The sequence below is a fragment of the Rhinopithecus roxellana genome, chromosome 6, assembly GCF_007565055.1.
Source record: "Rhinopithecus roxellana isolate Shanxi Qingling chromosome 6, ASM756505v1, whole genome shotgun sequence".
In the NCBI taxonomy this organism is placed as follows: Eukaryota; Metazoa; Chordata; class Mammalia; order Primates; family Cercopithecidae; genus Rhinopithecus; species Rhinopithecus roxellana.
The window spans coordinates 79,454,258-79,481,732 of record NC_044554.1 but is presented as its reverse complement, the minus strand read 5'-3'; the positions used below and the strand labels follow the sequence as shown (position 1 = coordinate 79,481,732).

The following is a 27,475-nucleotide window of genomic DNA, read 5'->3' as shown; positions in this document are numbered from 1 at the left end:
CATTAAGGGTAGCAAGACAAAACGGAGAAAAGGAATTCAGTCAACTGGGAAAAAAATCTTTTTCCAGAAAAACAAGACCAAAGAAGAGAAAAACATAAAGGTTTAAAAAATATTCACTTTTTTTGTTGTTTTTGAGACAGAGTCTTGCTTTGTTGCCCAGGCTGGAGTACAATGGTGCAATCTTGGCTCACTGCAACCTCCGCCTCCCAGGTTCAAACGATTCACCTGCCTCAGCCTCCTGAGTAGCTAGGACTACAGGCAAGTGCCACCACACCCAGCTAATTTTTCTTGTATTTTTAGAAGAGACAGGGTTTCACCATGTTGGCCAGGCTAGTCTTGAACTCATGACCTCAGGTGATCTGCCCACTTCAGCCTCCCAAAGTGCTGGGATTGCCGGTGTGAGTCACTGCACTCGCCCCAGATATCCACTTTTTTAAAAAAATTTATATCCAGTGCTTTATTAAAGACAAATAGTCTCATAAGAGAAGTAATGTGTTCACAGGCCAACAGAGAATGCATGTATATGAGAAAGAGATGTGTGAGGTCCCTGATCTGTGCTCTAAGGGAGTGGTCAGTCAGGCAGGGCCTTGGCCAAACAGTAAGGCAGATGAGGGTCCCTATCCTGGGGGACTCACTGCTCCTGGGTGCCCCAGGAGATGTAATCTGGCCATGTGGCCATGTGGTACTTATCCATGAGCTGCTGCACAATCTCCCTGGATGTGTCCATCTCATCAAAGTTGTCCTTGAACATGTCCTCCTTGCGGAATAGCTCCAGGAAGGCCTCCCTCTTCCGCAGCTTGTCATATTGGTGACAGGTTCTCTCGAAGAGTGAGGAGATGCTGGTGTGGTTGGCCATCATGAGCCCGCTGACCCAGTGGACCAAGGGCAGGTAAGGAGACTTCCTCGACAGGGCCACCTGGATGCTGGTGGGGCCCCACAGGATAAAGTTGGCCAACTTCCGTTTCCGGATCCTCTGCAGGTTCTTGTGGACCTGGGTGGGGTTCACGTCTCCCTGGATGGTGTTGAGAATGGTGATGTAGGAGTGGTTGGTGTGGCGGTCTCGGCCTGTGGACACCATCACGTTCTTGGGCTGCAGCAGCCACGTCATGACATCCAGGACCGTGGTCTTCCTCACACTGGCCACTGACTGGTCCATAGTTAGCAGGGTGTAGCCGGTCATGAGAAAGTGGAGCCATGGGGTGGGAATGAGTGAGGCGATGAGGTTGATGAGGTCATTGTTCATGTAGCCGGGGTAGTGCAGGGTGAAGGTGCTGGCTGACATGATGGTGGACACCAGCTGGTTGGTCTGAGAGAAGGATGGGTTCTGGATGTGCAGGGTGTCTGTGGCAATCTGGTTCAGGGCTGTGTTGTGCAGCACCACCACACAGTTTGCATTCTGCATCAGCCTCTTGAGTGTCAGGAGTGAATTATAAAGCTGGATCACCACGTTGCTCATCTCTTCCTGGTTGAGAAACACTGAATATGTCTGCACCAGCTTCTTAGGATACCTGTCATTCAGCCATTCTAAGAGGTAGGAGCCGAGGCCAGAGCCTGTCCCCCCAGCAATGGACTGACACAGCACAAAGCCATCTAGATTGTCACTACCATCTGCCTCTCAGTCTATGATGTTAAAAATGTCCTCATGGAGCTTCTCTCTCTGGGAGAATCTGCTGGCCCAGTTGTTGCCAGCTCCTTCTCCATGCTCTGACAGGTAGATGTTCTCTGGGTTGTAGAGCTTGGGATAGGGGGAGTTGAGGATGGAGTGGATCACCTGGGGCTCCAGGTCCAGCAGCATGGCCCAGGGGATATAGTGCTCATCTTTTGCCTGTTAGAAAAAGATGTCCTTGTTGTCAGTGCCCTTAATGGCGAACTCCTCCACAGTACCCTCAGGGCTGATACCATGCTCAGTGCACAGCTGTTTCCAGAACTCGAACCCAATCTGATTGCCGCACTGCCCCAACTGTAGGGTGATGATTTCCCTCCGCGTCACTCCTCAGGTGCTGGCGTTGCAGCCGCTCCCACCCGCAATGCCGCCGCATGCCAGCCCCCCAGATATCCACTTTTAGTTAAGCCGAACTCTCTTTAAGAAAATCCTATTTTGGGGTCTGGGTGCGGTGGCTCATGCTTGTAATCCTAGCACTTCGGGAGGCCGAAGTGGGCAGATCACTTGAGGTCAGGAGTTCAAGACCAGCCTGGCCAACATGGTGAAACCCCATCTCTGCTAAAAATACAGAAATTAGCTGGAAATCACTTGAACCCGGGAGGCGGAGGTTGCAGTAAGCCAAGATTGTGCCACTGCACTGTAGCCTGGGCAACAGAGCAAGACTCCATCTCAAAAAAAAAGAAAAGAAAATCCTTTTTTTTTTTTCTTTTTTGAGCTCTATCGCCCAGGCTGGAGTGCAGTGGTGTGATCTCCACTCACCGAAACCTCTACTTTTTGGGGTTCAAGTGATTCTCCTGAGTCAGCGTCCTGAGTAGCTGGGATTACAAGCACCCACCACCATGCCCAACTATTTTTTGTATTTTTAGTAGAGACAGGGTTTCGCTATGTTGCCCAGGATGGTCTAGAACTCCTAACCTCAAATGATCCACTTGCCTCAGCCTCCCAAAGTGCTGGGATTACAGGCGTGAGCCACCGCACCCAGCTCTGTTTTTGTTTTGTTTTGTTGTTTGACATGGTCTTGCTCTGTCACCCAGGCTGGAGTACAGGACACAGTCATGGTTCACTGCAGCCTCAACCTCCTGGATTCAACCAATCTTCCTTCCTCAGCTTCCTGGGTAGCTGGGAATACATGCCACTATGCCCAGTCAATTTTTTATTTTTTGTAGAGACAGGGTCTCACTATGTTGCTGGAATATAGGCATGAGCCACCACACCTGGTCAAGAAAATTCTTTTAAATCCTTTATTACCCAACAACATTAGCCATGCCAAGCAGCCAATATTTCTGGCTTTTGAACATTACCAAAGATAACCTCCCAGGTGGTCAGAGAAAGGAAAATTTAAGGTGGTTCATGAAGGGGAAGAGAATCAACAAATGATAAAGGACACAAAGATATCAAACCAGAAAGGACTCATTCCCTAAGCCAGGATTGAACCCAGGCCGCCACTGTAAAATGGCAGAAGCTAAAACAAAGCACTGCCATGTGGTTACAGGTGGCAGTCACACTTCCAAGGGCATAAAACCAGATGGAGGCCTGCAGCGAAGTTTGCCACTGCCCAGTTTGCTGGGCTTGCTTCAACAACAGGCCTATGGAGTCCTAGACCCACATCCCATCCCAAGGTACCCCTCTTTCTGACAGAACTATACGGAGAGACATGCAGAGCACACCAGATTGGCTACAGCTTAAGGCCAACCTCACAAATCCTTTTTTATTAATTAAAACTTTACAGATAATATAAACAGTGATCCTTATTCCCTTTCTAGTTTGTACAGGGAGAGAGAGGTCAAAATCCTGACTGGTTTAAAAAAAAAAAAACAAAAATACTCCTACCCTTTTGCTGACATGTCAGGCTTCTGGGTTCCCTCCCTACTGAGCTCAGTCCCAAGCCAACCAGTTAAGGTTTAGGAAATTAACTTCTCCCAGGTTGGAGGATACATCCCAGGAGAGCATCCTGCAGCATGGGGACACAATCACCCATCTGTAAAGAGAGGACAGAGGAGGAGAAAGGAGTAAGAAGGCATTTATTTAAAGGAGCCCCAGGACTCAAGATGCATTTGAAAGATGTATTGCTACTCATCTAGAAAGAGGGGAGCAAGGCATCCCTGGTTCCCTTCTCTTCCTAGCAAATACCCAGGGTATATGAGGGAGAGAAAGCGAGACATCCCTCTTTCTTTTGTCCTTATATCCCTGAGTCCTGGCAACCATGACAAGATGCCTCCCATGGGTGTCAAAGTGGCTTTCACCCATGTTTTTCACCCATGTTTCACCAAGTGGGAGTGGGGTAGGGAGTGGGATTATCTTATCTTACCCCATATGCCCTATCTCCTCTGCTGTCAATAGTCTTTGCATTCCCTATACCTCATTGATGCCTTGAATACTAGCATAACCTTTATCCATGAAACGAGGCTTGGTTTAATCGGCAGAAATTAGTCATGCTCACCTGCACTGTGCCTTTTAACTTCTGTTGTCATCTGCCTCTGGATCCCTCAGATCCAGTTTTCTTTCCTAGGGCTTCGACCCAAAGCTTGGAATTGAGTTTGGGTCAAAATAACTTCCTCAGGATGTTGCACAGACTCCTTATCATAAGCTGAATGCTAAGGTCAAGCTGTGGAATTGAGTCCTTCTCCAACAAGGAAAAGAAAAGGGTGTCTTGTGAGTTGGGATCCTAGCCGAGTAAAACATCTTCTAAAAGGAAAAAAGTCTCTAGCATAGAGAAGCCCCATCTACTTGCAGGGCTGTGTTATTAGGTTGGTACAAAAGCAATCACAGTCCTCGCCATTCTAAGTAACAGCAAAAACTGCAACTACTTATGCACCAGCGTACTCCTGGCCTGGTGGAGAAAAGGAAAAGAAAAACAGCTTAAATGCAGGGCTGTGTTAACTACTGACAGGATGGAGAAAAGAAAAAAATGCCCGGGGAACAAACCTCTTATTCTTATGCCAATGAGTTTCTCCAACAGGGAAACTTTTTTTTGAGATGGAGTTTCACTCTTGTTGCCCAGGCTGGGGTGCAGTGGCCCAATCTCAGCTCACTCCAACCTCTGTCTCCCAGGTTCAAGTGATTCTCCTGCCTCAGCCTTCTGAGTAGCTGAGATTACAGGTGGATGCCACCATGCCCGGCTAATTTTTGTATTTTTAGTAGAGACGGGGTTTCACCATGTTGGCCAGGCTAGTCTCAAACTCCTGACCTCAGGTGATCTGCCCGCCTCGGACTCCCAAAGTACTGCAATTAAAAGTTTCTCGGCCGGGCGCAATGGCTTTTAATTGCTGTTTCTACCCTGGGGTTTGGACTGAGCTGGACCCCTCAGCCAGAGGAGGGGAAGACTCCATGGTATGTGGCGTGGACACTGGACAGACAGCTGCATGGGACCCTTGGGCCATGAGCTCCAGTCCCAGCTGGGAGGGGCAGGGAGCCACCACTTACCCGTCTGTCTCACGCATGCATCTGCAGCCATTGGGGTTGTAAAAGATAAGTGCCATTACAGTCCTGCAAAAAGAAGGAAAGTGCTATAGAAAAGGCTGAGTTGGACCAAGGCTGACATGCCCAATCCCTGAGAGTGATGAGGTGAGGGGGTGCAGTTTCCTTTATCCTCAGAAGAAGCCTGAGGACAAGAAGGCTCAGAAAGGAAAGGGAAACAGATTTTTTGGTGTGCATTTTACTCACCCCTCCTCATGTCCCTGTGTGGGCCACCAAAATGATGCAGGATTTTTTGCTCCTTAGCTCTGCTAAAATCTGGGTTCTTGTATCACAACTAGGAAAAATTAGGCACACAGACACATTGAAAGGTGAGGAGAGCACAATGTATCAAAAGAAAGCTCTCAGCAAAAAAGAGAGGGTCCTGCCAATAGGCTCCTACCTCACAGATTGAATACCAGGTCAACACACAGGAGCTGAAGAGGCCAGGCTCATCTCCCCACATAAGGCGTGAATTCCTGGTGGCTCCATCCCCATTCTTCCAGTGTGCATGCGGGCCGTTAGCCCCTCCACATTGATTTCCCTTACTGTACATGTGTTAAGGGACAGAATTTTTCACCGTGAGCATGTTTAGGCAAGTACCCTGTGCACCATGACCTGTGTGGCATATGGCTGTCTCCTGTCTCTATCAGTAGTATCAGTAAAGAGACAGAAAACCTACAAAGAAACCGAAAAATAATTCTGGAGCTGAAGAGTATAATAACAAATAAAAAATGCACTGGAGGGATTCAAAGCAAATTTGAAGAGAGAAAAGAATCTGTGAACTTGAAGATAGGACAATGGAAATTACCAAATCTGAGGAACAAAACCATCTGGGGATGCAGCCCAGTAGGTCTCAGCCTTATTTTACCCAGACTGTATTCAAGATGGAGTTGCTGTGGTTCAAATGCCTCTAACACAAGTGAGATGAACTCAGAGAGGAGACTTGAACTCCTGACCTCAGGTGATCTGCCTTTCTCAGCCTCCCAAAGTGTTGGGATTATAGGCATAAGCCACCGCGCCTGGTCCTATTTATTTATTTATTTATTTATTTGAGATGAAGTCTCATTGTGTGGTACAGGCTGGAATCAGTGGCGTGATCTCAGCTCTCTGCAACCTCTACCTCCTGGATTCACACAGTTCTCCTGCTCAGCTTCCCAAGTAGCTGGGATTACAGGCATGTGCCACCACACCCAGCTAATTTTTGTATTTTTAGTAGAGATGAGGTTTTACCATGTTGGCCATACTGGTCTTGAACTCCTGACCTCAAGTGATCTACCTGCCTTGGCTTCCCAAAGTGCTGGGATTACAGGTGTGAGCTACTGCACCTGGCTTGTCCAGTTTAATTATAGTGCTGTTCAGGCTGTTTCCTTATGGTTCTTCTGTCTGATTGTACTGTTGTTGAAAGTGGGGTATTGAAGTTTCCAACTATTATTATAGAAATCTGTATTTTTTCTCTTTAATTCTGTCAATGTTAGCTTCATATATTTTGAGGATCTTTTGTTTGGTGCATACATGTTTATCATTGTTATGTCTTCTTAGTGAATTGACTCATCAATATGTAATGTCCTTTTTATTTATTTATTTTTATGAGAAAGAGTCTTACTGTGTCACCCAGGCTGGAGTGCAGTGGTGAAATATTGGCTCACTGTGGCTTCAGCCTCCCAGGCTCAAGAGATCCTCCCACCTCAGCCTCCTGAGTAGGTGGGACTACAGGTATGTACTACCACACCTCGCTAATTGTGTTTATTTTTTGTAAAGACAAGGTCTTACTATGTTGCCCAGGCTGATCTCAAACTCCTGGGCTCAAGTAATCCTCCCATCTCAGCCTCTAAAAGTGCTGGGATTAAAGGTGTGAGCCACCATGTCAGGACTTTTCGAAAAAATATTTTAGTGTAAATTTTTAATAAAAAGATGGGACCAGGCATGGTGGCTCACATCTGTAATACCAGCACTGTGGGAGGCTGAGGCAGGTTATTGCTTCAGTCCAGAAGTTTGAGACCAGCCTGGACAACATGGGGAAACCCTGTCTCTACCAAAAAAAAAAAAAAAAAAGCCAGACATGGTGGCACATGCCTGTAGTCCCAGCTACTTGGGAGTTTGAGATGGGAGAATCACTTTGAACTGGGAAGTTGAGGCTGCAGTGGGCCATGATTGCATCACTGCACTCCAGCCTGGGCAACAGAGTGAGACTGTGTCTCATAAATAAATAAACAAACAAACAAATAAATAGACTAGTTCTCACTATGTTGCCCAGGCTGGTCTTGAACTCCTGGCCTCAAGTGATCTTTCCTCCTTGGCCTCCCAAAGTGCTGGGATTATAGGTGTGAGCCACAATGCCCAGCCTACAATTTCCTTATATGTCTCTTGTAACAGGGTGTCTTTTATTTTTTTGAGATGGAGTTTGGCTCTTGTTGCCCAGGCTGCAGTGCAATGGTGTGATCTTGGCTTACCACGACCTCTGCCTCCCGGGTTCAAGCGATTCTGCTGCCTCAGCCTCCTGAGTAACTGGGACTACAGGCGCACGCCACCACACCCAGCTAATTTTTGTATTTTTAGTAGAGATGGGGTTTTACCATGTTGGCCAGGCTGTCTCAAACTTCTGACCTCTAGTGATCCACCTGCTTGGCTTCCCAAAGTGCTGGGATTACAGGCATGAGCCACCGTTCCTGGCCTAAAATACTGGTTTTTAACCTATGAAACTGGCAATGATTTTGAAAAATTATAAAAGTTATACAGCGTTTTGGAAAACTAGGACTATCAGTGTTGGTGATTTTGCTGGGAAGGCAATCTGTATATATGTGTGTATATGTTGTGTATGTGTATATTTGTGTATCTGCATATATGTGTGCAGGTATATGTATACATATATGTGTATGTATATAATGTATTTAAGTATATGTATATTAGTGTGTATGTGTATCAGAAGAGCCTTAAAATACTGATATCCTATTGATCTAGAAATTCAACTCTTCAAAATTTGGCATAAGGAAATAATCATTGGTGTTTATGGGATGTTTTGGCTATAAGGATATTTATTACTCACATTCCTTATAATAATGAAATACTGGTAGCAATATTTATGTCCAGCAGTAGGGGTTGGTTAAACATGATGGTCTAACCATATAGTGGGACGCTAAAATTCATGTTAAGTATACAGGCCATGGGAAAGTTTCCCCTTGCCCTCTGAAGGTTTACTGAAAAATCAACTCACAAAAGGCAGATTATTTGAAGGAAAGGCATGCAAATTTTATGAATGTGTACACAGGGAGAATTACAGAATGATTTCCCACCACTCAACAGGGTTCAGAATCTTGTAGACCATCTTGGCAAAACAACTTACAGGAGGGGAGAAAGAGGAATTCTTTTGAGGGGCAATAAAGGATTACTAGGGAGAAGGATGGATCAGGGCACAGAGATTAACTTGTATGCTATCCTGTGAAAGGGTCTTTTCAGGTGTGGTTACATTCTTGGTCTTATAGGGAGGGCAAGAAAAACAGTTGTTCTCCTTGGAGTGTCTGGACTTTAGGCAGATAAAGACATCTTGTGTTTTGGGAGAAACCAGTGGGGAGGGAGGTCAGAGAGACCTTGAGGCTTCTTCAGTTCAGCATGTTAAAGTGCCATATTTTGGGGTTATCAGTTTCTGAACCGGATTTTATGTCACTAAACATGTACTGCTTATTTTTAAAAGAATGCTTATTTTAGGCCAGGCATGATGGCTCATGCCTATAACCCCAGCACTTTGGGAGGCTGAGGCAGGCAGATCACCTGAGGTTGGGAGTTTCAGACCAGCCTGGCCAACATGGGGAAACCCCGTCTCTACTAAAAATAGAATTAGTCAGGTGTGGTAGTGGACGCCTGTAGTCCCAGCTACTGGGAGGCTAAGGCAGGATAATTGCTTGAACCCGGGAAGTGGAGGTTGCAGTGAGCCAAGATCTTGCCATTGCACTCTGGCCTGGGCGACAGGGCAAGACCCTGTCTCCAAACAAACATACAAACAAACAAGCTCTTTTAGTCTGATCTCCTTCATTTCATTACTCCCTTGAATCAGGCATTTAGGATTTAGGATTTCCCACTCCTCAAACTCTTCCTAACCCCGGTCCTCCTGGATTTGTCCTTATTTGGGGTGTCACGAGTTCCCATGGCTTTACTTATCAGCTCCCATTTACAGAGCATTAATTATCTTCTGAACTCAAGGCAGCAGTTACGAATTTCTTTTCTGAAGAGGACAAGGAGGCTCTGAAACATTGACTAGATTCCCAGGAGGAAAAGAGACCATGCATCACGCAATGTTTACTAACATTTAAAAATAGTTACAAATGTTAACCCATTTAATCTTCACAGAGAGGAAGGGACTTATTTTTAGCCTAATTTTCAAATAAGGAACTGTGGCCCTGGAAAGGTTCTATCTTGCAGGGGCTCCTGGGGCTGGTAACTGGTGGAGCCCAGATTCCAACACAGGTATTCTGGCTTCAGAGCTAAGGTTTTCATCACTGCTTTGCTGTCTTGTATTCTTAATAGTAGTAAACATTTTAAAATAGTGGTTGTTAATGATATTTTATTTTTAATTTTAATTTTAAAAATGAAACAGGGGCGGGGGGCGCAGGGGGTCGTCTCAACATGTTGCCCAGGCTGATCTCGAACTCCTGGGCTCAATCGATCCTCTTGCCTCGGCCTCCTAAAGTGGTGGGATTACAGGAGTGAGCCACTGCGTTCGGCCAATGATATTTAATATAACACTAAAAATGCTATCAACAATGGTTTACATTGTCCAGAGCTTTTTATTAAGCATTTTCACTTAGATCATTTTTGGAAACTCATTTTGCAGAGACAAGAACTGAAGCTGAAAAATCTACCTGCCTAAGGACTCGTAAGAGTAGCTGTGAAACCTCACTGGAGGAACTGCAGATTGATAATTTTTACTTAATGACACACTATAAATAATAATAAAAGTGCTTCGCATTGCCTAGAGCCTCACAATGCCACTTTACACACATTTGACAATGGGTACCATCTCAGAGAGGCCAGCAGCTTGTCCAACACACCACTGCAAGTAAGAAGTAGGAAAGTTATTGTTTTGCTTAATAATAACGCCTTACGCTCCAGGGCTAAAGAAAAGGCTTTTCTTACAGAAATTAAACTCCAATTACAGAGAGGTGTGAACTTCATTAAGGCCCTGGGGCTGGTTCGTGGCTCGGGGGCAGGTTATCCTGCAGCTTTGGCACCGCAGGCACCGCCCGGCGAGTTCCGGCCTCCGGGCACCTGGGCAGGTGGGCGTTGGGCGGCCTCCGGGCTGCGGACGGCCCTGGCCGCCCCGCCCCGGCCGCCCCCGGGCTGCTCCGAGAGGACCCCGGGCCCACCTCACCCCACCTCCATCCCTGGAGCGCGTCCCGGAGCGGGCGGGCGGCCGGCGGGCCAGGCCCCTCCCCGGCGCCGAGCCGCGGCCGCGCGGAGGAAGCGGAGGAGGCGGGAGCGGAGACCTCGCTGCGCTCATGGCGTCGCCCGGGTGAGTGCCACCTCGCAGGCCCCGCGCCCCCGCGGCTGCCGGCAGGAACGGGAGCGGGACCCGGAGCGGCTCTGGCCTGCGGGCTCCGGTCTGGGACGCGGCCTGGACCCGGCCAGGGGCGTCCCCGCCCGCCAGGCCCGCCAGGCCCACGGCCCGCTCGCGCCGACCTTGGGCGGACGTGGGGGGCGGGCGGGGGCACCGGCGTAGGACAGCGGCCCCCCGGGGTGCGGCGGTCCGGGTACGCGGGCCTAGGGGATCCGGGGAGGGCGCGAGGCTCGGAGGTGCCCGGGGCGCGGCGGGAGCGAGGGCCTGGCGAGCTACTGGGGAACCGGGGTGCGGGTCCCCGCCGCGGCCCGGGGCAACCCGCGGAGGCCTGGAAATGCTTCACTCCGGTGCCTGGTGTCTGTGTTCCTGGGTTTTAAACTTGCTCGCGTTGGGAGTGGACGCTTGTTTGCCGCGTCGTTGAGACGTACCCAGAATGTCAGGCTCCGGGCAGATGCAGACCCTTTGCTGACAGCCGGAGAGCCGCTCCGGGATTTCTTTGGTCGGGGCCGTTGCCTACCGGCCTGCCTTGGGGTGGCTGCGCTTATTCTGACATTACCTCTTTTCAACTTTTTTGATTTAAATGTTATTCCTTTTAGGAAATGATGGTGACACATATAGTTTGTGATTTTTGAGGAAAAAATTCTCACTTGGCGAACTAAAACCTCAGTAATTCATTATTTTTTTGTTTTGATAATTTTACTAGTGCTGAAATCTGGGAATGACAGTCCAACACTTTCATTTTACAGAGAAAGAAATTAGGCTCAAGGTCATCGCTTTAGTTGTTAGAATTCTTTGACTGTTATTCATCATTCAGAGGTCTTGGATCTGGTGGCTGTGATAGCCCTTCAGAACAGTTCCCAAAGAGCTTTACAGGTGTGTGTTCGGTGGTGGGGGTAGGGAGGGGACGGTGCTATGGGACCGGGATCATGGATATCATGCCTCCTCCAGATGAGGCCTGAGCCATGCCCTGGGGTGGTTTGGCTCAGTACAGTGTGAATGAAGCAAGCTGAATTTGAACCCCGCCTGCTGTGTTTCCAGGCTTTGGGGCAGTGGTCATTTCCGGGACCAGGCCTTTTCGTTGCCAGCTGACTACCCAGCACTTTGAGCTCATAAATAGAGTAAGCAGGGAACCATCCCTGGGAAGGCCAGGCTGATTTACCTAGGGGTTCAAGGTCTTGCAGCATTCCTTTCCCACTTGTCAGGAAAGGGTGGGGCAGAGCCTCCTGGACTCAATGTTGAGGGTGGCTGAACCTGTGTGGGGCTGTCCTGAACGAAGCTTTTTTTTTTTTTCCAAAAAGTGGTGCATTTGGTGTCCAAGTACACTGCTTTGTAGACATGGGTCAGAGGTGGACATAATGCTGCACTGGTGTTTCTGTGAGTCAGTAGGGCTTAAACTGTGTCCCTGTAGTTGGTGACATTTGATATTTGCGGTTCTGATTATTTGTGTGACCCCCATGAGTCTGCAGTCTGTAATCTATAATATTCTGAGGGGTATCCATTGCAAAAGCTGAGGTCTCAAAACCTTTAGCATACAAGTCATGCACCACATAATGACAACGGAGGACTACATTATATGACAGTGGTCCCGTGCACAAATACTTATTGTGTTAGTTGCCTACAGTATTCGTACTGTAACATGCCGTACAGGTTTGTAGCCTAAGAACAACAAGCTGTACCATATAGCCTAGGTGCGTAGTACACCTTATGATGTAGGTTTGTGTAAGTTTGTCCTATGATGCTCACACAAGGACCCAATTGCCAAAGATACATTTCTCAGAATGTATCCTTGTTAAGTGACTCATGACTGGTGATTTATTTCATTTTGTGGGGAAACTATGCACATACTATGTACATTGGCAGATATAGCTCCTAAGTGTCCACTTCTACAGGCTTCCCTGGTAGATCAGAGTCTAGCTAGGAAGACAGTGCTTCCTGACACCCTCAGGGCTGTCTCAGTCAGCCAGCTAGCAAACATTAAAGCTGCTGCACTAGGTGTCTTAGGGAGCGAGTCCACAGATAAAGGGCAGGGATGGGAAGGGAGTGGTGATCCAGACTGGGGTAGTCACAGAGGAGTCTCCAAATTGATGTTTTTATTAAGTGACAGTCTCCATGAGTTGGGAAGGAAAGAAGAAACTCTGACCGTTTTTGAGGACCTTATGAATATGCCAGGCTTTGTGCTAAATAAAGGAAATGGCAATAATGAAGGCATCAAAGGAAAAGATGTATTTGAGAAATGCCCCATGGCTCAGTGTGTTTGGAGCTAAGTGGAGACAAGTCCAGAGGACGAGACTGGGACCAGACAATGGGACCTGGTCCCATTTGTATACTCACTGCCCACCACTCGCTGAAGGTAAATGGCACTATTTGCATTGGTGGAGCTCTCAGAGAATCTACGTGACAGCAGTATAGAGACGGCAGAGAGGGCAGAAGACATGGAGCAGCTCATGCTACCATCTCCCATCTCTTGAACGGGCCTCACTCAACAGCTCATCTCTTGTCTTTGCCCCTTGCTTGGCTGTCTCACAACTGCCCAGATCTTCTTGTCTGTCAGCTACTCTGCCTGCTCTTTCACTGTTGGGGTTTCCTTGGGCTCTATAATCCATCTCTGCTAGTCCTAACACATGTTCTCTGCATAGTCACATCTGTTTTAGTGGCTTTAACTGTTGTCTGAATCAGAGGTTCTTAACCTAGGCTCCGTGATTCATGGATGGGCTTCTGGGGGTCCGTTTGTTCTCTGAAATTGTATGCAGCATTGGGAGTGGTGTGTAGTTTTCCCGGGAGCAAGGTCTGTAGCTTTCAACAGATTTTCAAAGGGGCTTTTATCCTTAACAGTGTTACGACTATTCATCCTGAATTTCCAGATTTTCATTTCCAACTACAGTAGATACAGCTCCTCAAGTTTCTTTAATCTGGGTTGCCTATGCAAAGTCTCTATTTTTCAGATTGTTATCGATGGATAATTTGAAAAACAAAAAATAAAGATCAAGTGTAATCGGCTTTACATAGACCACCAATCTTAAAATCTTAAAAAGATTTTAAATAGTCACTTATTCTTATCAGAGAGACAGCTTTACAGAAACAACTAGCGTCCCTCCTCCCTCCCATCTGAGTTTGGGGGGGTACCCTGACAGATGTTTTCCTTTGCATTTGCATACTAAGTTTGTTCCTTGCTCTGTTTTTACGTAAATTCTATCATACTGTTCTGCAGCTTGCTTTATTTGCCCAACAATATGCCTTGAAATTCTTTCCATGCAGAGCAAGGGACAGATCCACATACATTTGTTTTTTGTTTTTGATTTACTTACATTTCTCTCTCTCTCTCTCTCTCTCTCTTTCTTTAAATAGCGATGGGGATCTCATTATGTTGCCTATGTTGATCTTGAACTCCTGGGCTCAAGCCATCCTCCTGTCTTGCTTGGCCTCCCAAATTGCTGGAATTACAAGCACATTACACAGTGCCCAGTCTACCTACATTTTGACAGACATATAATATTCCATGGCATGGTTACATTATTCAGTTAAGGATGTTCCTGGTTTTCTCTAAGATAATCTGTGTCTCACTCTGGACATATAGAGTACATGCAAAGACTTGGACTGCATGAGCAGAGGGCCTGCTTTTGTTTTTTGTTCTTCCTGCCTATTGTAACTTGATGCTGCCAAATGATCCTCTTAAATGAGTGTACCACCTTCCCTGCCACCACCAGATTTTGAGGATTCTCTGTACCTCCCAACACATGATGATATCATACATGAAAAGTTTTGCCTGTCTGATGGAATAATTGAGTCAAGAAATAGGATGTTCATAGCATCTTCACTTACACGGTCTTTAAAGACAGAAACTTTGTGCCTGACCCTCGTATTCCCTTAGAAAGATTCAGTTCTTTTCTTTGATCCAGTGGGTAACAGCAAGTGAGTAACAGTTGATCTCCATAAGTAAACTCTCACTTCTCAGCTTTTTGTTTTAGGAAATATGGTCCCTGTCTGGCCAGGAGAAATGGAGTAAGACCTGCCCTAGAAGGCAGGAGCTCAGGCAGAGAATGGGGCAGAGAATGGGTGGAAGAATCTGTGGGTTCTGAGTGGCGCTATGGAGAATGCTTGGCTGTATAGAGGTGGGACTCATGGTAGTGGATGAGGTGACTGATTGAAACCCAGGAATGTGTGACTGATTGGGGTAGAGGAGAAGCCATTACTGGATGACAAACCCAAGGCCAGTTGTTCCTCTGTGAACTGAGTCCTTGCCTGAGGAGGGAGGGCACACGCACCTTGGCCTTTTCCTGCCCTTCTTCTTCCCCCTTCCCCCTCCCTCTCCACCATCCTCTCCTCCCTCTTCCCTTCCCTTCCTCCTTCTTCCCCTCCTCCCTTCTCTCTTCCTTCTCCGTTCCTCCCCTCCACTCTTCTTCCCTCTCCCCCACTCCTCTCTCCTCCCCTGTGACCTCCTCAGGTCCTTTCCTTTCCCCAGCCCACTGTTCCTTTACACATTCAGCTGGAGACCTCATCCACCTTCCTGGCTGCTCCTCTCAGGAACATCTCGGCCCCTGGGAATTCTCAAGGACTCATCTACCTTGGTAGCTGAAAGCACCCCCATTAACATCTGTTGGCTGTCAAAAGTACCTGACTTTACTTTTAACCTTTTGTCTTTGCTGTCCAGGAAGGTTCTCTCCCACCACTGTCATTTTATGGGAAGGGAAGGGCTCAGCTTTCCCATTGGAGGCCTGGCCTGGTCTGAATGGACCAGGCCACAGCCCCAGAATTCACAGGCCTTCTACACTGGGTGAAAGATGGGTCCTCTGGCCACACTAGGGGAAGGGGATAGGGGGCCCCGTAAACCACACTTTGAGGAGGAAGCATTAAAGAACTCAAACAAGATGTATCTTTGCTCTTGGGAGAAGTCCAGCAGGACCCTTATCTTGCTCAGTAGCTCCTGTGACTTCTACAGAAGGGACCTAGCTTTGCCAGCAGGACTGAGACTTTGTATTGGCTCTCTGCTCACGGCTGTGGGATTGCCCAAAAAGCCAGCAGCCACTCAGAATGTTCCCTACACTGGACGTATGGGAGAACTAGCAGGGTTAGAAAAGGCCAGAAGTGTCCCTGGTTCTTTAGGACAGCTCTCGAAACTTCACTCACCTGCCCATGGGTGGCAGAGTACACTAGGACTTAATGGGATGCAACAGCCATGCCATTGACCTCTCCATCATAGGGACGGACTGAAGAACCCACCCCAGCTCAGGGCGGGGCCTCTCACCCAGAACCACGAGTGGCAGGGACTTTCCAGTCCTAGGGAATGTTCTTTTAAATTTAGATCCTGCCCACCTCCAACAAGTGTGTTGTCAGGGCCTATTCTAAATTCTGTTACATATATTAAGTTATTTAATCTTCACAGCAACCTATTCAATAAGTACTGTTATTTCTATTATAGAGAGGGGGGCTCCTAGGCCTGGCTAAGCAGTTTAAGATAAAATGCAAAATGACCCAATTCAGGATGATTATAGTTGGTTTAAATTTGGTTGCTGAGGCACAGACACAAGTGTTGGATTCTGTAGTTTTTGTTGTGATCACAGAGCGCATGCGGTATCTTCCAGAACCCTTTGATAAAGCTGAAGTAAGGATGGAAGGATGGGCTCACATGGCCCCCATGAGTTAGAAGCTGTGTTGACAGAGTAGACAATACCTTCAATTATGGCTTAACAAAAAATGCCTGAAAATGGAATAACTTAGAAGGAGCTCTTCCTTTAAAGGATTCAATGCCGGGTGCAGTGGCTTACGCCTGTAATCCCAGCACTTTGGGAGGCTGAGGCAGAAGATGGCTTGAGCCCAGGAATTTGAGGCAGCAGTGAGCCATAATCACACCACTGCACTCAAGCCTGGGTGACACAATGAGACCCTGTCTCCCTGTCTTTAAAATAGAGACCTACCTGTATGCTAGGAGCATCCTTCTCACTGTAGGTCAGATGTGGTCGTTTTGTTTTAAATTCGCTGAATTGTGACTTTCTTCTTCTCTTTTTTTTTTTTTTTTTTTTTGAGGCAGGGTCTCACCCTGTCGCCCAGGCTGGAGTGCAGTGGTGCGATCTCGGCTCACTGCAACCTCCGCCTCCCGGGTTCAAGTGATTCTCCTGCGTCTGCCTCCTGAGTAGCTGGGATTACAGGCGCGCACCACCACGCCTGGCTGATTTTTGTATTTTTAGTAGAGATGGGGTTTCACCATGTTGCCCAGGTTGGTCTCGAGCCCCTGACCTCAAGTGATCCGCCTGCCTTGGCCTCCCCAAAGTGCTGGAATTACAGGCATGAGCCACTGCGCCCAGCTGACTTTTTTTTCTTTCTTTTTGAGAGAGAGTTCTGCTCAGTTCCCCAGGCTGGAGTGCAATGGCACCAACATGACTTGCTGCAGCCTCAATCTGCTGCGCTCAAGTATTCCTCCTGCCTCAGCCTCCTGAGTAGCTGAGACTACAGGCGCATGCCACCACACCTGGTTATTGTGGATTTTAAGAAACTTTTTTGTAGAGACAGGGTCTAGTTATATTGCCCAGGCTGTTCTTGAAATCCTGGGCTCCAGCGATCCTCCCATCAGAGCCTCCCAAAGTGCTGAGATTATAAGTGTGAACCACCACACTTAGCCCATTGTGACTTTTTTTTAAGTCTCCAATACTTTCTTTTAGGGCATTAAAAACTTAATCTTAGATCCAGTTGGTATTCATTTGAGTGAATGAAGTGGTAGGGACCTACCTTAATTTCTTTTCCAGGTTTTTGTAATTGAATAAGTTCCAGATACTCAAAGCCACCTAGATCAGTGATGAAATTTTTGACTGCATTTGGGCCTATTTCTGGGATGTCCTTTTACTGATTTCTCTGTATATTCGTGAACAACCTTAAATTATTTTAGACTATTTAATTATTATGTTCTATTATCTGGGAAGTTTTGTCCTTCACTGTTCTTTTTCAAAATTTTCCTGATTGTTATTTCGTAAATATTTATTCACAGAATCAACTGGTTTTGAACCTCAGTTTACTTATAGGTTAATTTAGAGACAATTGACTTTTAAAATTGTATTAAAGGCCAGGCATGGTAGCTCATGCTTATAATCCTGGCATTTTGGGGGGCTGAGGAAGATGGATCACGTGATCCCAGATTTGAGATTGGCCTGAGCAACATAGTGAGATCTCATCTCTAAAAGAATAAAAATAAGGCCGGGCGCGGTGGCTCAAGCCTGTAATCCCAGCACTTTGGGAGGCCGAGACGGGCGGATCACGAGGTCAGGAGATCGAGACCATCCTGGCGAACACGGTGAAACCCCGTCTCTACTAAAAATACAAAAAACTAGCCGGGCGAGGTGGCGGGTGCCTGTAGTCCCAGCTACTCGGGAGGCTGAGGCAGGAGAATGGCGTAAACCCGGGAGGCGGAGCTTGCAGTGAGCTGAGATCCGGCCACTGCACTCCAGCCTGGGCGACAGAGCGAGACTCCGTCTCAAAAAATAAAATAAAATAAAATAAAAAATAAAAATAAAAAATTAAGCCTTTCTGTCCAAGACAGAATACACCTTTAAAAATTTTTTCATTTTATATATGTAAATATAAATATGCTTATAAGGCATATATTATAAATATATATTTATATAAATAAACATAATTATTATATATTATAGGTAATATTAAATATATTTATATTATATATCACATATAAACAATATATTGTTTATATATTTGTTTATTTGTTTATATATTATATATTATAGAATATATATAGTTATATAGTATAATACATAACTATATATAACTATAATATATAGTTATGTATAATATATAATATATAGTTATATTTGTTTATATATTATATAAAATATATTTATATAAATATATATTTTTTGAGACGGAGTCTCACTCTGTTGCTAGGCTGGAGTGCAGTGGTGTAGTCTTGGCTCACTGCAACCTCCACCTCCTGGGTTCAAGCGATCCTCCTGCCTCAGCCTCCCGAGTAGCTGGGATTACAGGCGTGCGCCACCAGGCCTGGCTAATTTTCATACTTTTAGTAGAAATGGGGTTTTACCACATTGGCCAGGCTGATCTTGAACTCCTAACTTCAGGTAATCTGCCTGCCTCGGCCTCCCAAGGGCTGGGATTACAGGCATGAGCCACCACACCCAGCCTGTTTTTTGTTTTTTTTTTTTTTTCACTCTTTCCTCTCTGAAAATCCAGAAATAGATTTTTTTTTTTTTTTTTTTTTTGAGACGGAGTCTTGCTCTGCCGCCCAGGCTGGAGTGCAGTGGCCGGCTCTCAGCTCACTGCAAGCTCCGCCTCCCGGGTTCACGCCATTCTCCTGTCTCAGCCTCCCGAGTAGCTGGGACTACAGGCGCCCGCCTCGTCGCCCGGCTAGTTTTTTGTATTTTTTAGTAGAGACGGGGTTTCACCGTATTAGCCAGGATGGTCTCGATCTCCTGACCTCATGATCCGCCCGTCTCGGCCTCCCAAAGTGCTGGGATTACAGGCTTGAGCCACCGCGCCCGGCCAGTATTTTTTTAATTAAAAAAATTTTAATTTTTTTTTTTTTTTTTTTGAGACAGGATCTTCTTGCTCTGTTACCCAGGCTGCAGTGTACTGCAGCCTCAAACTCCTGGGCTCAAGCGATCCAACTCAGCCTCCTGAATAACTGGGACTTAAGGCACATGCTGCCAGACCCAGTTAATTTTTAAATTTTCTGTGGAGTCGGGGTTTCACTGTGTTGCTCAGGCTGGTCTTGAACTTCTGGCTTGGAACTCCTGACTTCAAGTGATACTCTCACCTTGGCCTCCCAAAGTCCTGGAATTATTGGCATAAGCCACTGTGCCCAGCCCTTTTCAGTTCTTCAAGTCTTATTCAGAGTCAGTATTTTAAAATTCTTCTCATATAGGTGTTGCACATTTATAATATATATTATTTTTCTTGTTGCTACTATAAATCGGAGCTCTCTCCTTCCATATTTCTAACCTATTTGTATAATAGGAAGGCAGTTATTTATTTTAACTTTATATGTCCCCGGCTTACTGAATTCTCTCATTGTTTATGATAGTTTTCGGGTTGATCTCTTGGGTTTTCCAGGTGATGGAGAAAATGCAAGTTGATTCTGTCTTTGTTGTGAGTACACTGTGGTGTCAGGTGGAGGTTGTAGAGCATGTATCTTTAGGGAAGTTGCTGACAGTAGTCTCTCCTGTACACGGTGAAGGATTGCCTTTCTTAGCTCTCCAAACCCCTTTCAGCTCATGTGCCTGCTTAGCATATCCAAGGGTAGGTAGGGGTCTTGGGCCAGTCTGTCAGTGCCAATTTGCTTACAGTCCCCTCAAGTCTTGCTCTACCCACAGACCTCCCTATCTAAGACAGGAGCAACTGATTGAACCTGGAAAACTTGAACTTACTTTGGCTTGTGTCTGTGGACATCTTGTCCAGTCTGTTGCAATCCTTCACAGATGCTTTTGAGAGTCCAGCCACATGCCATTGCCGCTGGTGCTATTGCCCAGGTCTGAGCCTTTGTTGTTGTTGTTTTCCTGAATATAAGGATAGATAATTGAGCTTTTGTTATGTCTTGTCTGTTCTCAGCCTGGCAGCCGGTAACATAGACAGGCCTATCACCCTGCACCCAGGGCCCTTTCATGGCTACCCCATCCTCTAGAATAAGAAAAGCCAGAAACTTTTTTTTAAAAATCTTTTTTATTTTTATTTTTTTTTTTCTCCTCCTCTTCCTCCCCAAAGCCTTACTCTTTTGTGGCCTGTAGAGTTCAGTCTTCTCTAGCTTCTCCTGCTGCCTTCCCCTACTCACTGATCACTCTCTTGCTCAAGCCACTCGGGCCTCCCTGTCAGTGCCTGGGTACGTTAGGGCTTTTGCCCTTGCTATGCCTGCAGCTGTCTTCCCCTGGTAGTCATATAGCTCCTGCCTTCACCTCCTTCCAAACCAGTACTAACACGGCCCTTTTTCCAGCTGACCTGCTCTGCCCTCCCCACCACCATTCTCAGCACACCTCACCGTGGCCTGTGCCTTGTTTTCTCCGTAGCACTTAACATCTTCTAGCACAGCCTTTAAAAAATGTTTTATTTATTTATTTATTTATTTATTTTGAGACAGAGTCTCATTCTGTTGCCCAGGTTGGAGTTCAGTGACAGGATCACGGCTCACTGCAGCCTCAACCACCTGTGCTCAAGTGATCCTCCCACCTCAGCCTCCCAGTAGCTGGGGCTACAAGTCCTACATTTCTTATATATAGGGGATAGTGTTGATTACCAATACTCCCTTGCCTTGTTGAATTGTAAACCAAGAGCAGAACCTTTGTGTTCTCATTAATGTATCCTAAATTCCTAGAAAGGTTCCTAGCAATAAATATGTGGATAAATCTAAGAGAACAATAAATATGTGGATAAATCTACAATAAATAATATAAGTCCACAATAAATATGTAGATAAATCCAAGAGAACTTTGCTTAAGATGTATGTATGTCTCTTTGGATCCTTGTAACACATCTGAGATATATGTGTCAGGGGTGATCAGCTTCATTTTATAGATTAGCATATGTGTGTTTATAGTGTTTTTTGTTTAGTGTTTGTGCGGTGAGTGATACCCCTCTCTCTCCAACCTAATGGTAATGTAAGCTCTTGGAGGATTAAGGCTGTGTTTTAAAGCCCTATTTTCCATTGTATGGGGAACCTTACACAGTACTAACCTTTCTGTCTTCTAGCTTTTTGACACTATAGTATGTAATAAATTGTAGTTAACCATATTCACCCTACAGAATTGCAAAGCACCAGAACTCATTCCTCCTATCCTATCTAGCTGTATTTTGTATCTTTTTTTTTTTTTTTTGAGACAGAGTCTCGCTCTGTCACCTAGGCTGGAGTGCCGTGGCGCAATCTTGCTCCCTGCAATCTCCGCCTCCCGAGTTCAAGCAGTTCTTCTGCCTCAGCCTCCTAAGTAGCTGGGGTTACAGGTGTGTGCCACCACGCCCAGCTAATTTTTGTATTTTTAGCAGAGACGGGGTTTCACCATGTTGGTCAGGCTGGTCTCAAACTCCTCACCTCATGATCCACCTGCCTCAGCCTCCCAAAGTGCTGGGATTACAGGCGTGAGCCACCACACCCAGTGTAATTTTGTATCTTAACCAACCTCTCCCTATCCTCCCCTCTCCCATGCATTCCAGTCTCTAATAACCACAATTCTATTCTATACTTTCCTTCACTCAATTTTTTTCTTAGCTCCCGCATATAAATGAGAACATGCAATATTTGTCTGTTTGTTCCTGACTTAAGATTCTCCAGGCTCATCTGTGTTGCCACACAGGATATAATTCCATTCTTTTTTATGGCTGAATAGTGTTCCTGTACATGTATACCACATGCTCTTGATCAGTTTGTATGTTGATAGACAGGTACATTGGTTCTCTATCTTGGCTATTGTGAATAGTGCTATATTAAACATGGGTGCAGATATTCCTTTGACATACAGATTTCCTTTCCTTTGGACAAATAGTAGTGGGATTGCTGAATCACATGCTAGTTTTTTTTTTTAGTTTTTGAGAAACCTCCATAGAGGTTTTCCATAAAGGTTGTACTAACTTACATTCCCACAGTGTATAAGAATTTTCTTGGCCGGGCGCGGTGGCTCAAGCCTGTAATCCCAGCACTTTGGGAGGCCGAGGCGGGCGGATCACGAGGTCAGGAGATCGAGACCATCCTGGCTAACACGGTGAAACCCCGTCTCTACTAAAAAAATACAAAAAACTAGCGGGGCGACCTGGCGGGCGCCTGTAGTCCCAGCTACTCGGGAGGCTGAGGCAGGAGAATGGCGTAAACCCGGGAGGCGGAGTTTGCAGTGAGCTGAGATCTGGCCACTGCACTCCAGCCTGGGTGACAGAGCAAGACTCCTTCTCAAAAAAAAAAAAAAAAAAAGAATTTTCTTTACTCCACATTCTTACCAGCATTGGTTTTGTTTATTTGTTTGTTTGTTTTTTGAGACAGAGTCTCGCCCTGTCATCCAGGCTGGAGTATAGTGCCATGATCTCACCTCACTGCAACCTCTGCCTCCTGGGTTCAAGTGATTCTCATGCCTCAGCCACCTGAGTGGCTGGGACTACAGGGTGTGCGCCACCACGCCCAGCTAATTTTTATATTTTTAGTAGAGACAGGGTTTTGCCATGCCAGCAAAGCTGGTCTTGAACTCCTGGACTCACAATCCACTCACCTTGGCCTCCGGAAGTACTGAGATTACAGGCTTTTTTTAATAATAGCCACTCTAACTGGAATATCATATCTTTTTTTATGATTTTGATTTTCATTTCCTTGTTGATTAGGGATGTTGAGCTTTTTTTTTTTTTTTTTTTTTTTTTTGAGACGGAGTCTCGCTCTGTTGCCCAGGCTGGAGTGCAGTGGCCGGATCTCAGCTCACTGCAAGCTCCGCCTCCCGGGTTTATGCCATTCTCCTGCCTCAGCCTCCTGAGTAGCTGGGACTACAGGCACCCACCACCTTACCCGGCTAGATTTTTGTATTTTTTTAGTAGAGACAGGGTTCACCGTGTTAGCCAGGATGGTCTCGATCTCCTGACCTCGTGATCCGCCCGTCTCGGCCTCCCAAAGTGCTGGGATTACAGGCTTGAGCCACCGTGCCCGGCCGAGCATTTTTTTTTGTTTGTTTATTTTTTGGCCATATATATGTCTTTTGAGGGATGCCTGTTTGATCCTTTGCCTACTTTTTAGTCAAATTATTATTTTTTTGCTATTGAATTGAGTTCCTTGTGTACTCTAGATATCAGTCATTATTAGATGAATAATGTACAAATATTTTCCCCCATTCTACAGGTTGTCTCTTCACTCTGATGGCTGTTTCCTTTGCTGTGCAGAAGCCTTTTAGTTTGACATAGTCCCTTTGTCTGTGTCTTTTTGTTTAAATTTGAGACAGTCTTGCTCTGTCACCCAGGCTGGAGTGCAGTGGTGTGATCACAGCTTATTCAGCCTCAACCTCCCGGCCTCAAGCAATTTCCCCACCTCAGCCTCTCAAGTAGCTGGGACCACAGGTGTGAGCCACTATGGTTGGCTGAATTTTCCAATTTTTTGTAGAAATGAAATCTTTTTTTGTTCCCTAGGCTTGTTCTCAAACTCGTAGCTCAAGCAATCCTCCTGCCTCAGCCTTCCAAAGTGCCATAATTACAGGCAATGAGCCACCAATCCCAGTCCCAGAGTTCTCATTATTGATTTCTAGTTTTATTCCCTTGTGATCTGAGAAGACACTTGATATGATTTTGATTTTTTTTTTTTTGAGATGGAGTCTCGCTTGTTGCCCAGGCTGGAGTGCAGCGGCCGGATCTCAGCTCACTGCAAGCTCCGCCTCCCAGGTTCACGCCATTCTCCTGCCTCAGCCTCCCGAGTACCTGGGACTACAGGCGCCCGCCACCTTGCCTGGCTAGTTTTTTGTATTTTTTAGTAGAGACGGGGTTTCACTGTGTTAGCCAGGATGGTCTCGATCTCCTGACCTCGTGATCTGCCCGTCTCGGCCTCCCAAAGTGCTGGGATTACAGGCTTGAGCCACCGTGCCTGGCCGATATGATTTTGATTTTTAAAAAATGTATTGGCCTGGCACAGTGGCTCATGCCTGTAATCACAGCATTTTGGGAGACCGAGACAGGTAGATTGTTTGAGTCCAGGAGTTTGAGACCAGCCTGGGCAACATGGCAAAACCCCATCTCTTAAAAAAAGAAAAAAAATTAGCTGGGCATGGTGGCATGTACCTGTAGTTAGTTCCAGCTACTCGGGAGGCTGAGGTGGGAGGGTTGCTTGAGCCCTGGTGGTGGAGGTTGCAGTGAGCTCAGATGGTACTACTGCACATCAGCCTGGGCAACAGAATGACAGTGTCTCAAAAAATTAAAATGTAAAAATTTAGTTGATTTGTTTTGTGGCCACTACATGGGTCTATCCTGGAGAGTGTTCTGTGTGCTGGTGAGAAGAATGTATATTTTGAAGCTTCTGGATGAAATGTTCTGTAAATGTCTGGGTCTATTTGGTCTATAGTACAGTTAAATCTGATGTTGCTTTGTTGATTTTCTGTCTAGATGATTTGCAATGCTGAAAATGGGTATTGAATTCTCCAGCTATTATTGTATTGGCATTTCTCTCTTTAGCTCTAATATTTGTTTTATATATCTGGGTGCTACAGTATTAGATGCACATATATTTACAATTGTTATATCCTCTTGCTGAATTGATCCCTTTATCATTATATAATGACCTTCTTTGTCTTTGTTTTTTCATGTAAAGTCTATTTTGTCTGATATAAGTATCGCTACTCCTGCATATTTTGGTTTCCATTTACATGGAATATTTTTTTTTCGTCCCTTTACTTTCTTTTCTTTTTGTGTGAGATGGAGTCTCACTGTGTCTCCCAGGCTGGAGAGCAGTGGTATGATCTCAGCTTAGTGCAACCTCCCCCTCCTGGGTTCAAGCGATTCTCCTGTCTCAGCCTCCCAAGTAGCTGGAATTACAGGCGTGTGCCACCACGCCTGGCTAATTTTTATATTTTTAGTAGAGATGGGGTTTCACCATGTTGGCCAGGCTGGTCTTGAACTCCTGACCTCAAGTGATCCTCCTACCTTGGCCTCCCAAAGTGCTGGAATTATAGGCGTGAGCCACTGCACCCAGCCTTTTTGTCCTTTTACTTTCAGTCTGTATGTGTCTTTATAGGTGAAGTGAGTTTCTTGTAGACAACATAGAGTTGGGTCTCATTTTAATCCATTTAGTTGGAGCACAATGGTACAGTCACTGCCTACAGTACCCTGCATGTCCCAGGCTCAAGCAATCCTCCCACCTCAGCCTCCTGAGTAGCTGGGACTACAGTTGTATGCACCATGCCCAGCTAATTTTTTTATTTTATTTTACTTTAAAAAAATACATAATTTTTTTCGAGACAGAATCATGCTCTATCTCCTAGGCTCAAGTGCAACAGTACAGTCATGGTTCACTGCAGTCTTGACCTTCCAGGGCTCAGGTGATCCTCTCACCTCAGCCTCCTGGGTAGCTAGGACTACAGGTACCTGCCTGCCACCACACCTGACTTTTTTATTATTACTATTTTTGGAGAGATGACATCTTGCTGTGTTGTCCAGGCCACTCTCAAACTCCTGGAATGAAGGGATCCTCCCACATTGGCCTCCCAAAGTGCTGGGATTATAGGTATAAACCATCATACTGAGCTTTATTTTATTTTTTTGTAGAGATAGGGGCCTCGTTCACTTGCCCAGGCTGGAATGCCCGGTTTTACTTTCCTGTTTTTTCATGGTGGCAGATACCATTTGTTTGCTTTCAGATATAACATTCCCTTAAACACTTCTTGTAGGCTGAGTCTAGTGGTGATGCATTCCTTTAGTTTTTACTTGTCTGGGAAATACTTTATTTCTCCTTTTCTTCTCCAGGAAGTCTTAATTTTTCCTAAACATGTGGTCACTCTCTAGAGGTGGGATACCCCACCCCATTTTTGGCTTAGATCTTCTTGTGTGTGGAATTGTGTCCCCCTAGAAGGAATGTTGAAATCCTAACCCCCAGTGCGGTGGTTGTGATCTTTTTTGGAGATAGGATGTGATTTCTAAAAAATTTTATGTGATTAGTTAAAATGAGTTCACAGTGGATTAGGTTGGGTTCACATATAATAAGACTAATATTCTTACAAGAAATGGAAAAGAGACCCAGAGGGAAGAAAGCCACGTGAAGACAGAGGTGGAAGCTGGTGTAGCTGTCAAGCCACACATACACTGTATTAGTTTCCTGTGGTTCCTGTCAAAGGAACCACAAACTGGTGAGTTAAAAAAAAAAAAAATTGGAGGCGGTCGCGGTGGCTCACACCTGTAATCCCAGCACTTTGGGAGGCCGAGGCAGGCAGATCATGATGTCAGGAGTTCGAGACCAGCCTGACCAACATGATGAAACCCTGTCTCTACTAAAAATACAAAAATTAGCCAGGCGTGGTGGCACATGCCTGTAATCCCAGCTACTCAGGAGGCTGAGGCAGGAGAATTGCTTGAACCCGGAGGCATAGGTTGCAGTGAGCCGAGATCCCGCCACTGCACTCCAGCCTGGGAGACAGAACAAGACTGTCTCGAGGAAAAAAATACAAAAAGTAGCCAGGTGTGGTAGCTGCATGCTGTAATCCCAACTACTTGGATGGCTGAGGCATAAGAATCACAAGTATGAAATTATGTTGCAAGAAAGCAGTGGGCAAGTCAGCAAGAAAAGAGCTGACTGTGAGGAGACAAAGGCTTGCTGTGGATTTTATAGGATGGTGCTTGTGCTGTTTTCTGGAGAGAGCTATGTGCAGTACTGATAACACCAAGGTTGCAGTGAGCTAATTTGCATTTTTCTATCAGCCGAGGGTCTGAAGTTAGCTGGGTGCAGGAAGATTGTGACTTATTTATGCTGGAGGATTGTGTGTCCTGGACCATAAAGAAAGGCAGACTTACAGCTTATGTGCTTTCTCTTTGCTTTCCCTTGGTCCCACCAGCCTGACTCCTTTTCCATAATTAGGACTCCACATTTAAAAATATATTGTTGATTATAATACAGTGAGTAATTGTACCTGTATTTGTCTAGTGCTCACCTTGTTCAGAATTGTTTTCCTATGCCATCTTGTTTTATGGGCACCATCCAGCAGAGGAACCAGTTTTGTTGCTAGAAATTAGTGATTGATCTAGAACAAAACTTGGATTCTGCCCACATGGTTTTCCCTATCTACTCTGGGCATGGATGGACTGTCCAGGGAGTGCCATATTCTGAGGTAGGTCAACAGAAAAACAAAGGTGTGACTTCCCCTAGTTGATAA

The 27,475-nt window shown here is 45.8% G+C and overlaps 1 protein-coding gene and 1 pseudogene across 7 annotated transcripts in view; one reads left to right on the top strand and one right to left on the bottom strand.

Moving 5' to 3' along the window:
- LOC104671132 (up-regulator of cell proliferation) overlaps window positions 1-27,475 on the top strand; it is a 48,595-nt gene that overhangs the window by 5,729 nt on the left and 15,391 nt on the right. For 3 of the 6 annotated variants that reach the window (XM_030931910.1, XM_030931912.1, XM_030931909.1), the window contains exon 1: window positions 9,957-10,622. The exons of 1 other annotated variant lie outside the window; for it this stretch is intronic. In XM_030931910.1, the coding sequence (XP_030787770.1) occupies window positions 10,609-10,622 (14 nt within the window). In that variant the 5' untranslated portion in view covers window positions 9,957-10,608. Of the gene's footprint in view, window positions 1-9,956; window positions 10,623-11,414; window positions 11,541-11,705; window positions 11,786-27,475 lie in introns of those variants that run through there. 2 more of the 6 variants (XM_030931914.1, XM_030931913.1) reach the window with 2 other exon arrangements.
- LOC104671170 lies at window positions 442-5,117 on the bottom strand (annotated as a pseudogene). Its single transcript, XR_004057880.1, has 2 exons — window positions 5,087-5,117; window positions 442-1,989 (listed from the first exon to the last, which is right to left on the bottom strand). The product of XR_004057880.1 is annotated as a tubulin gamma-1 chain pseudogene (transcript).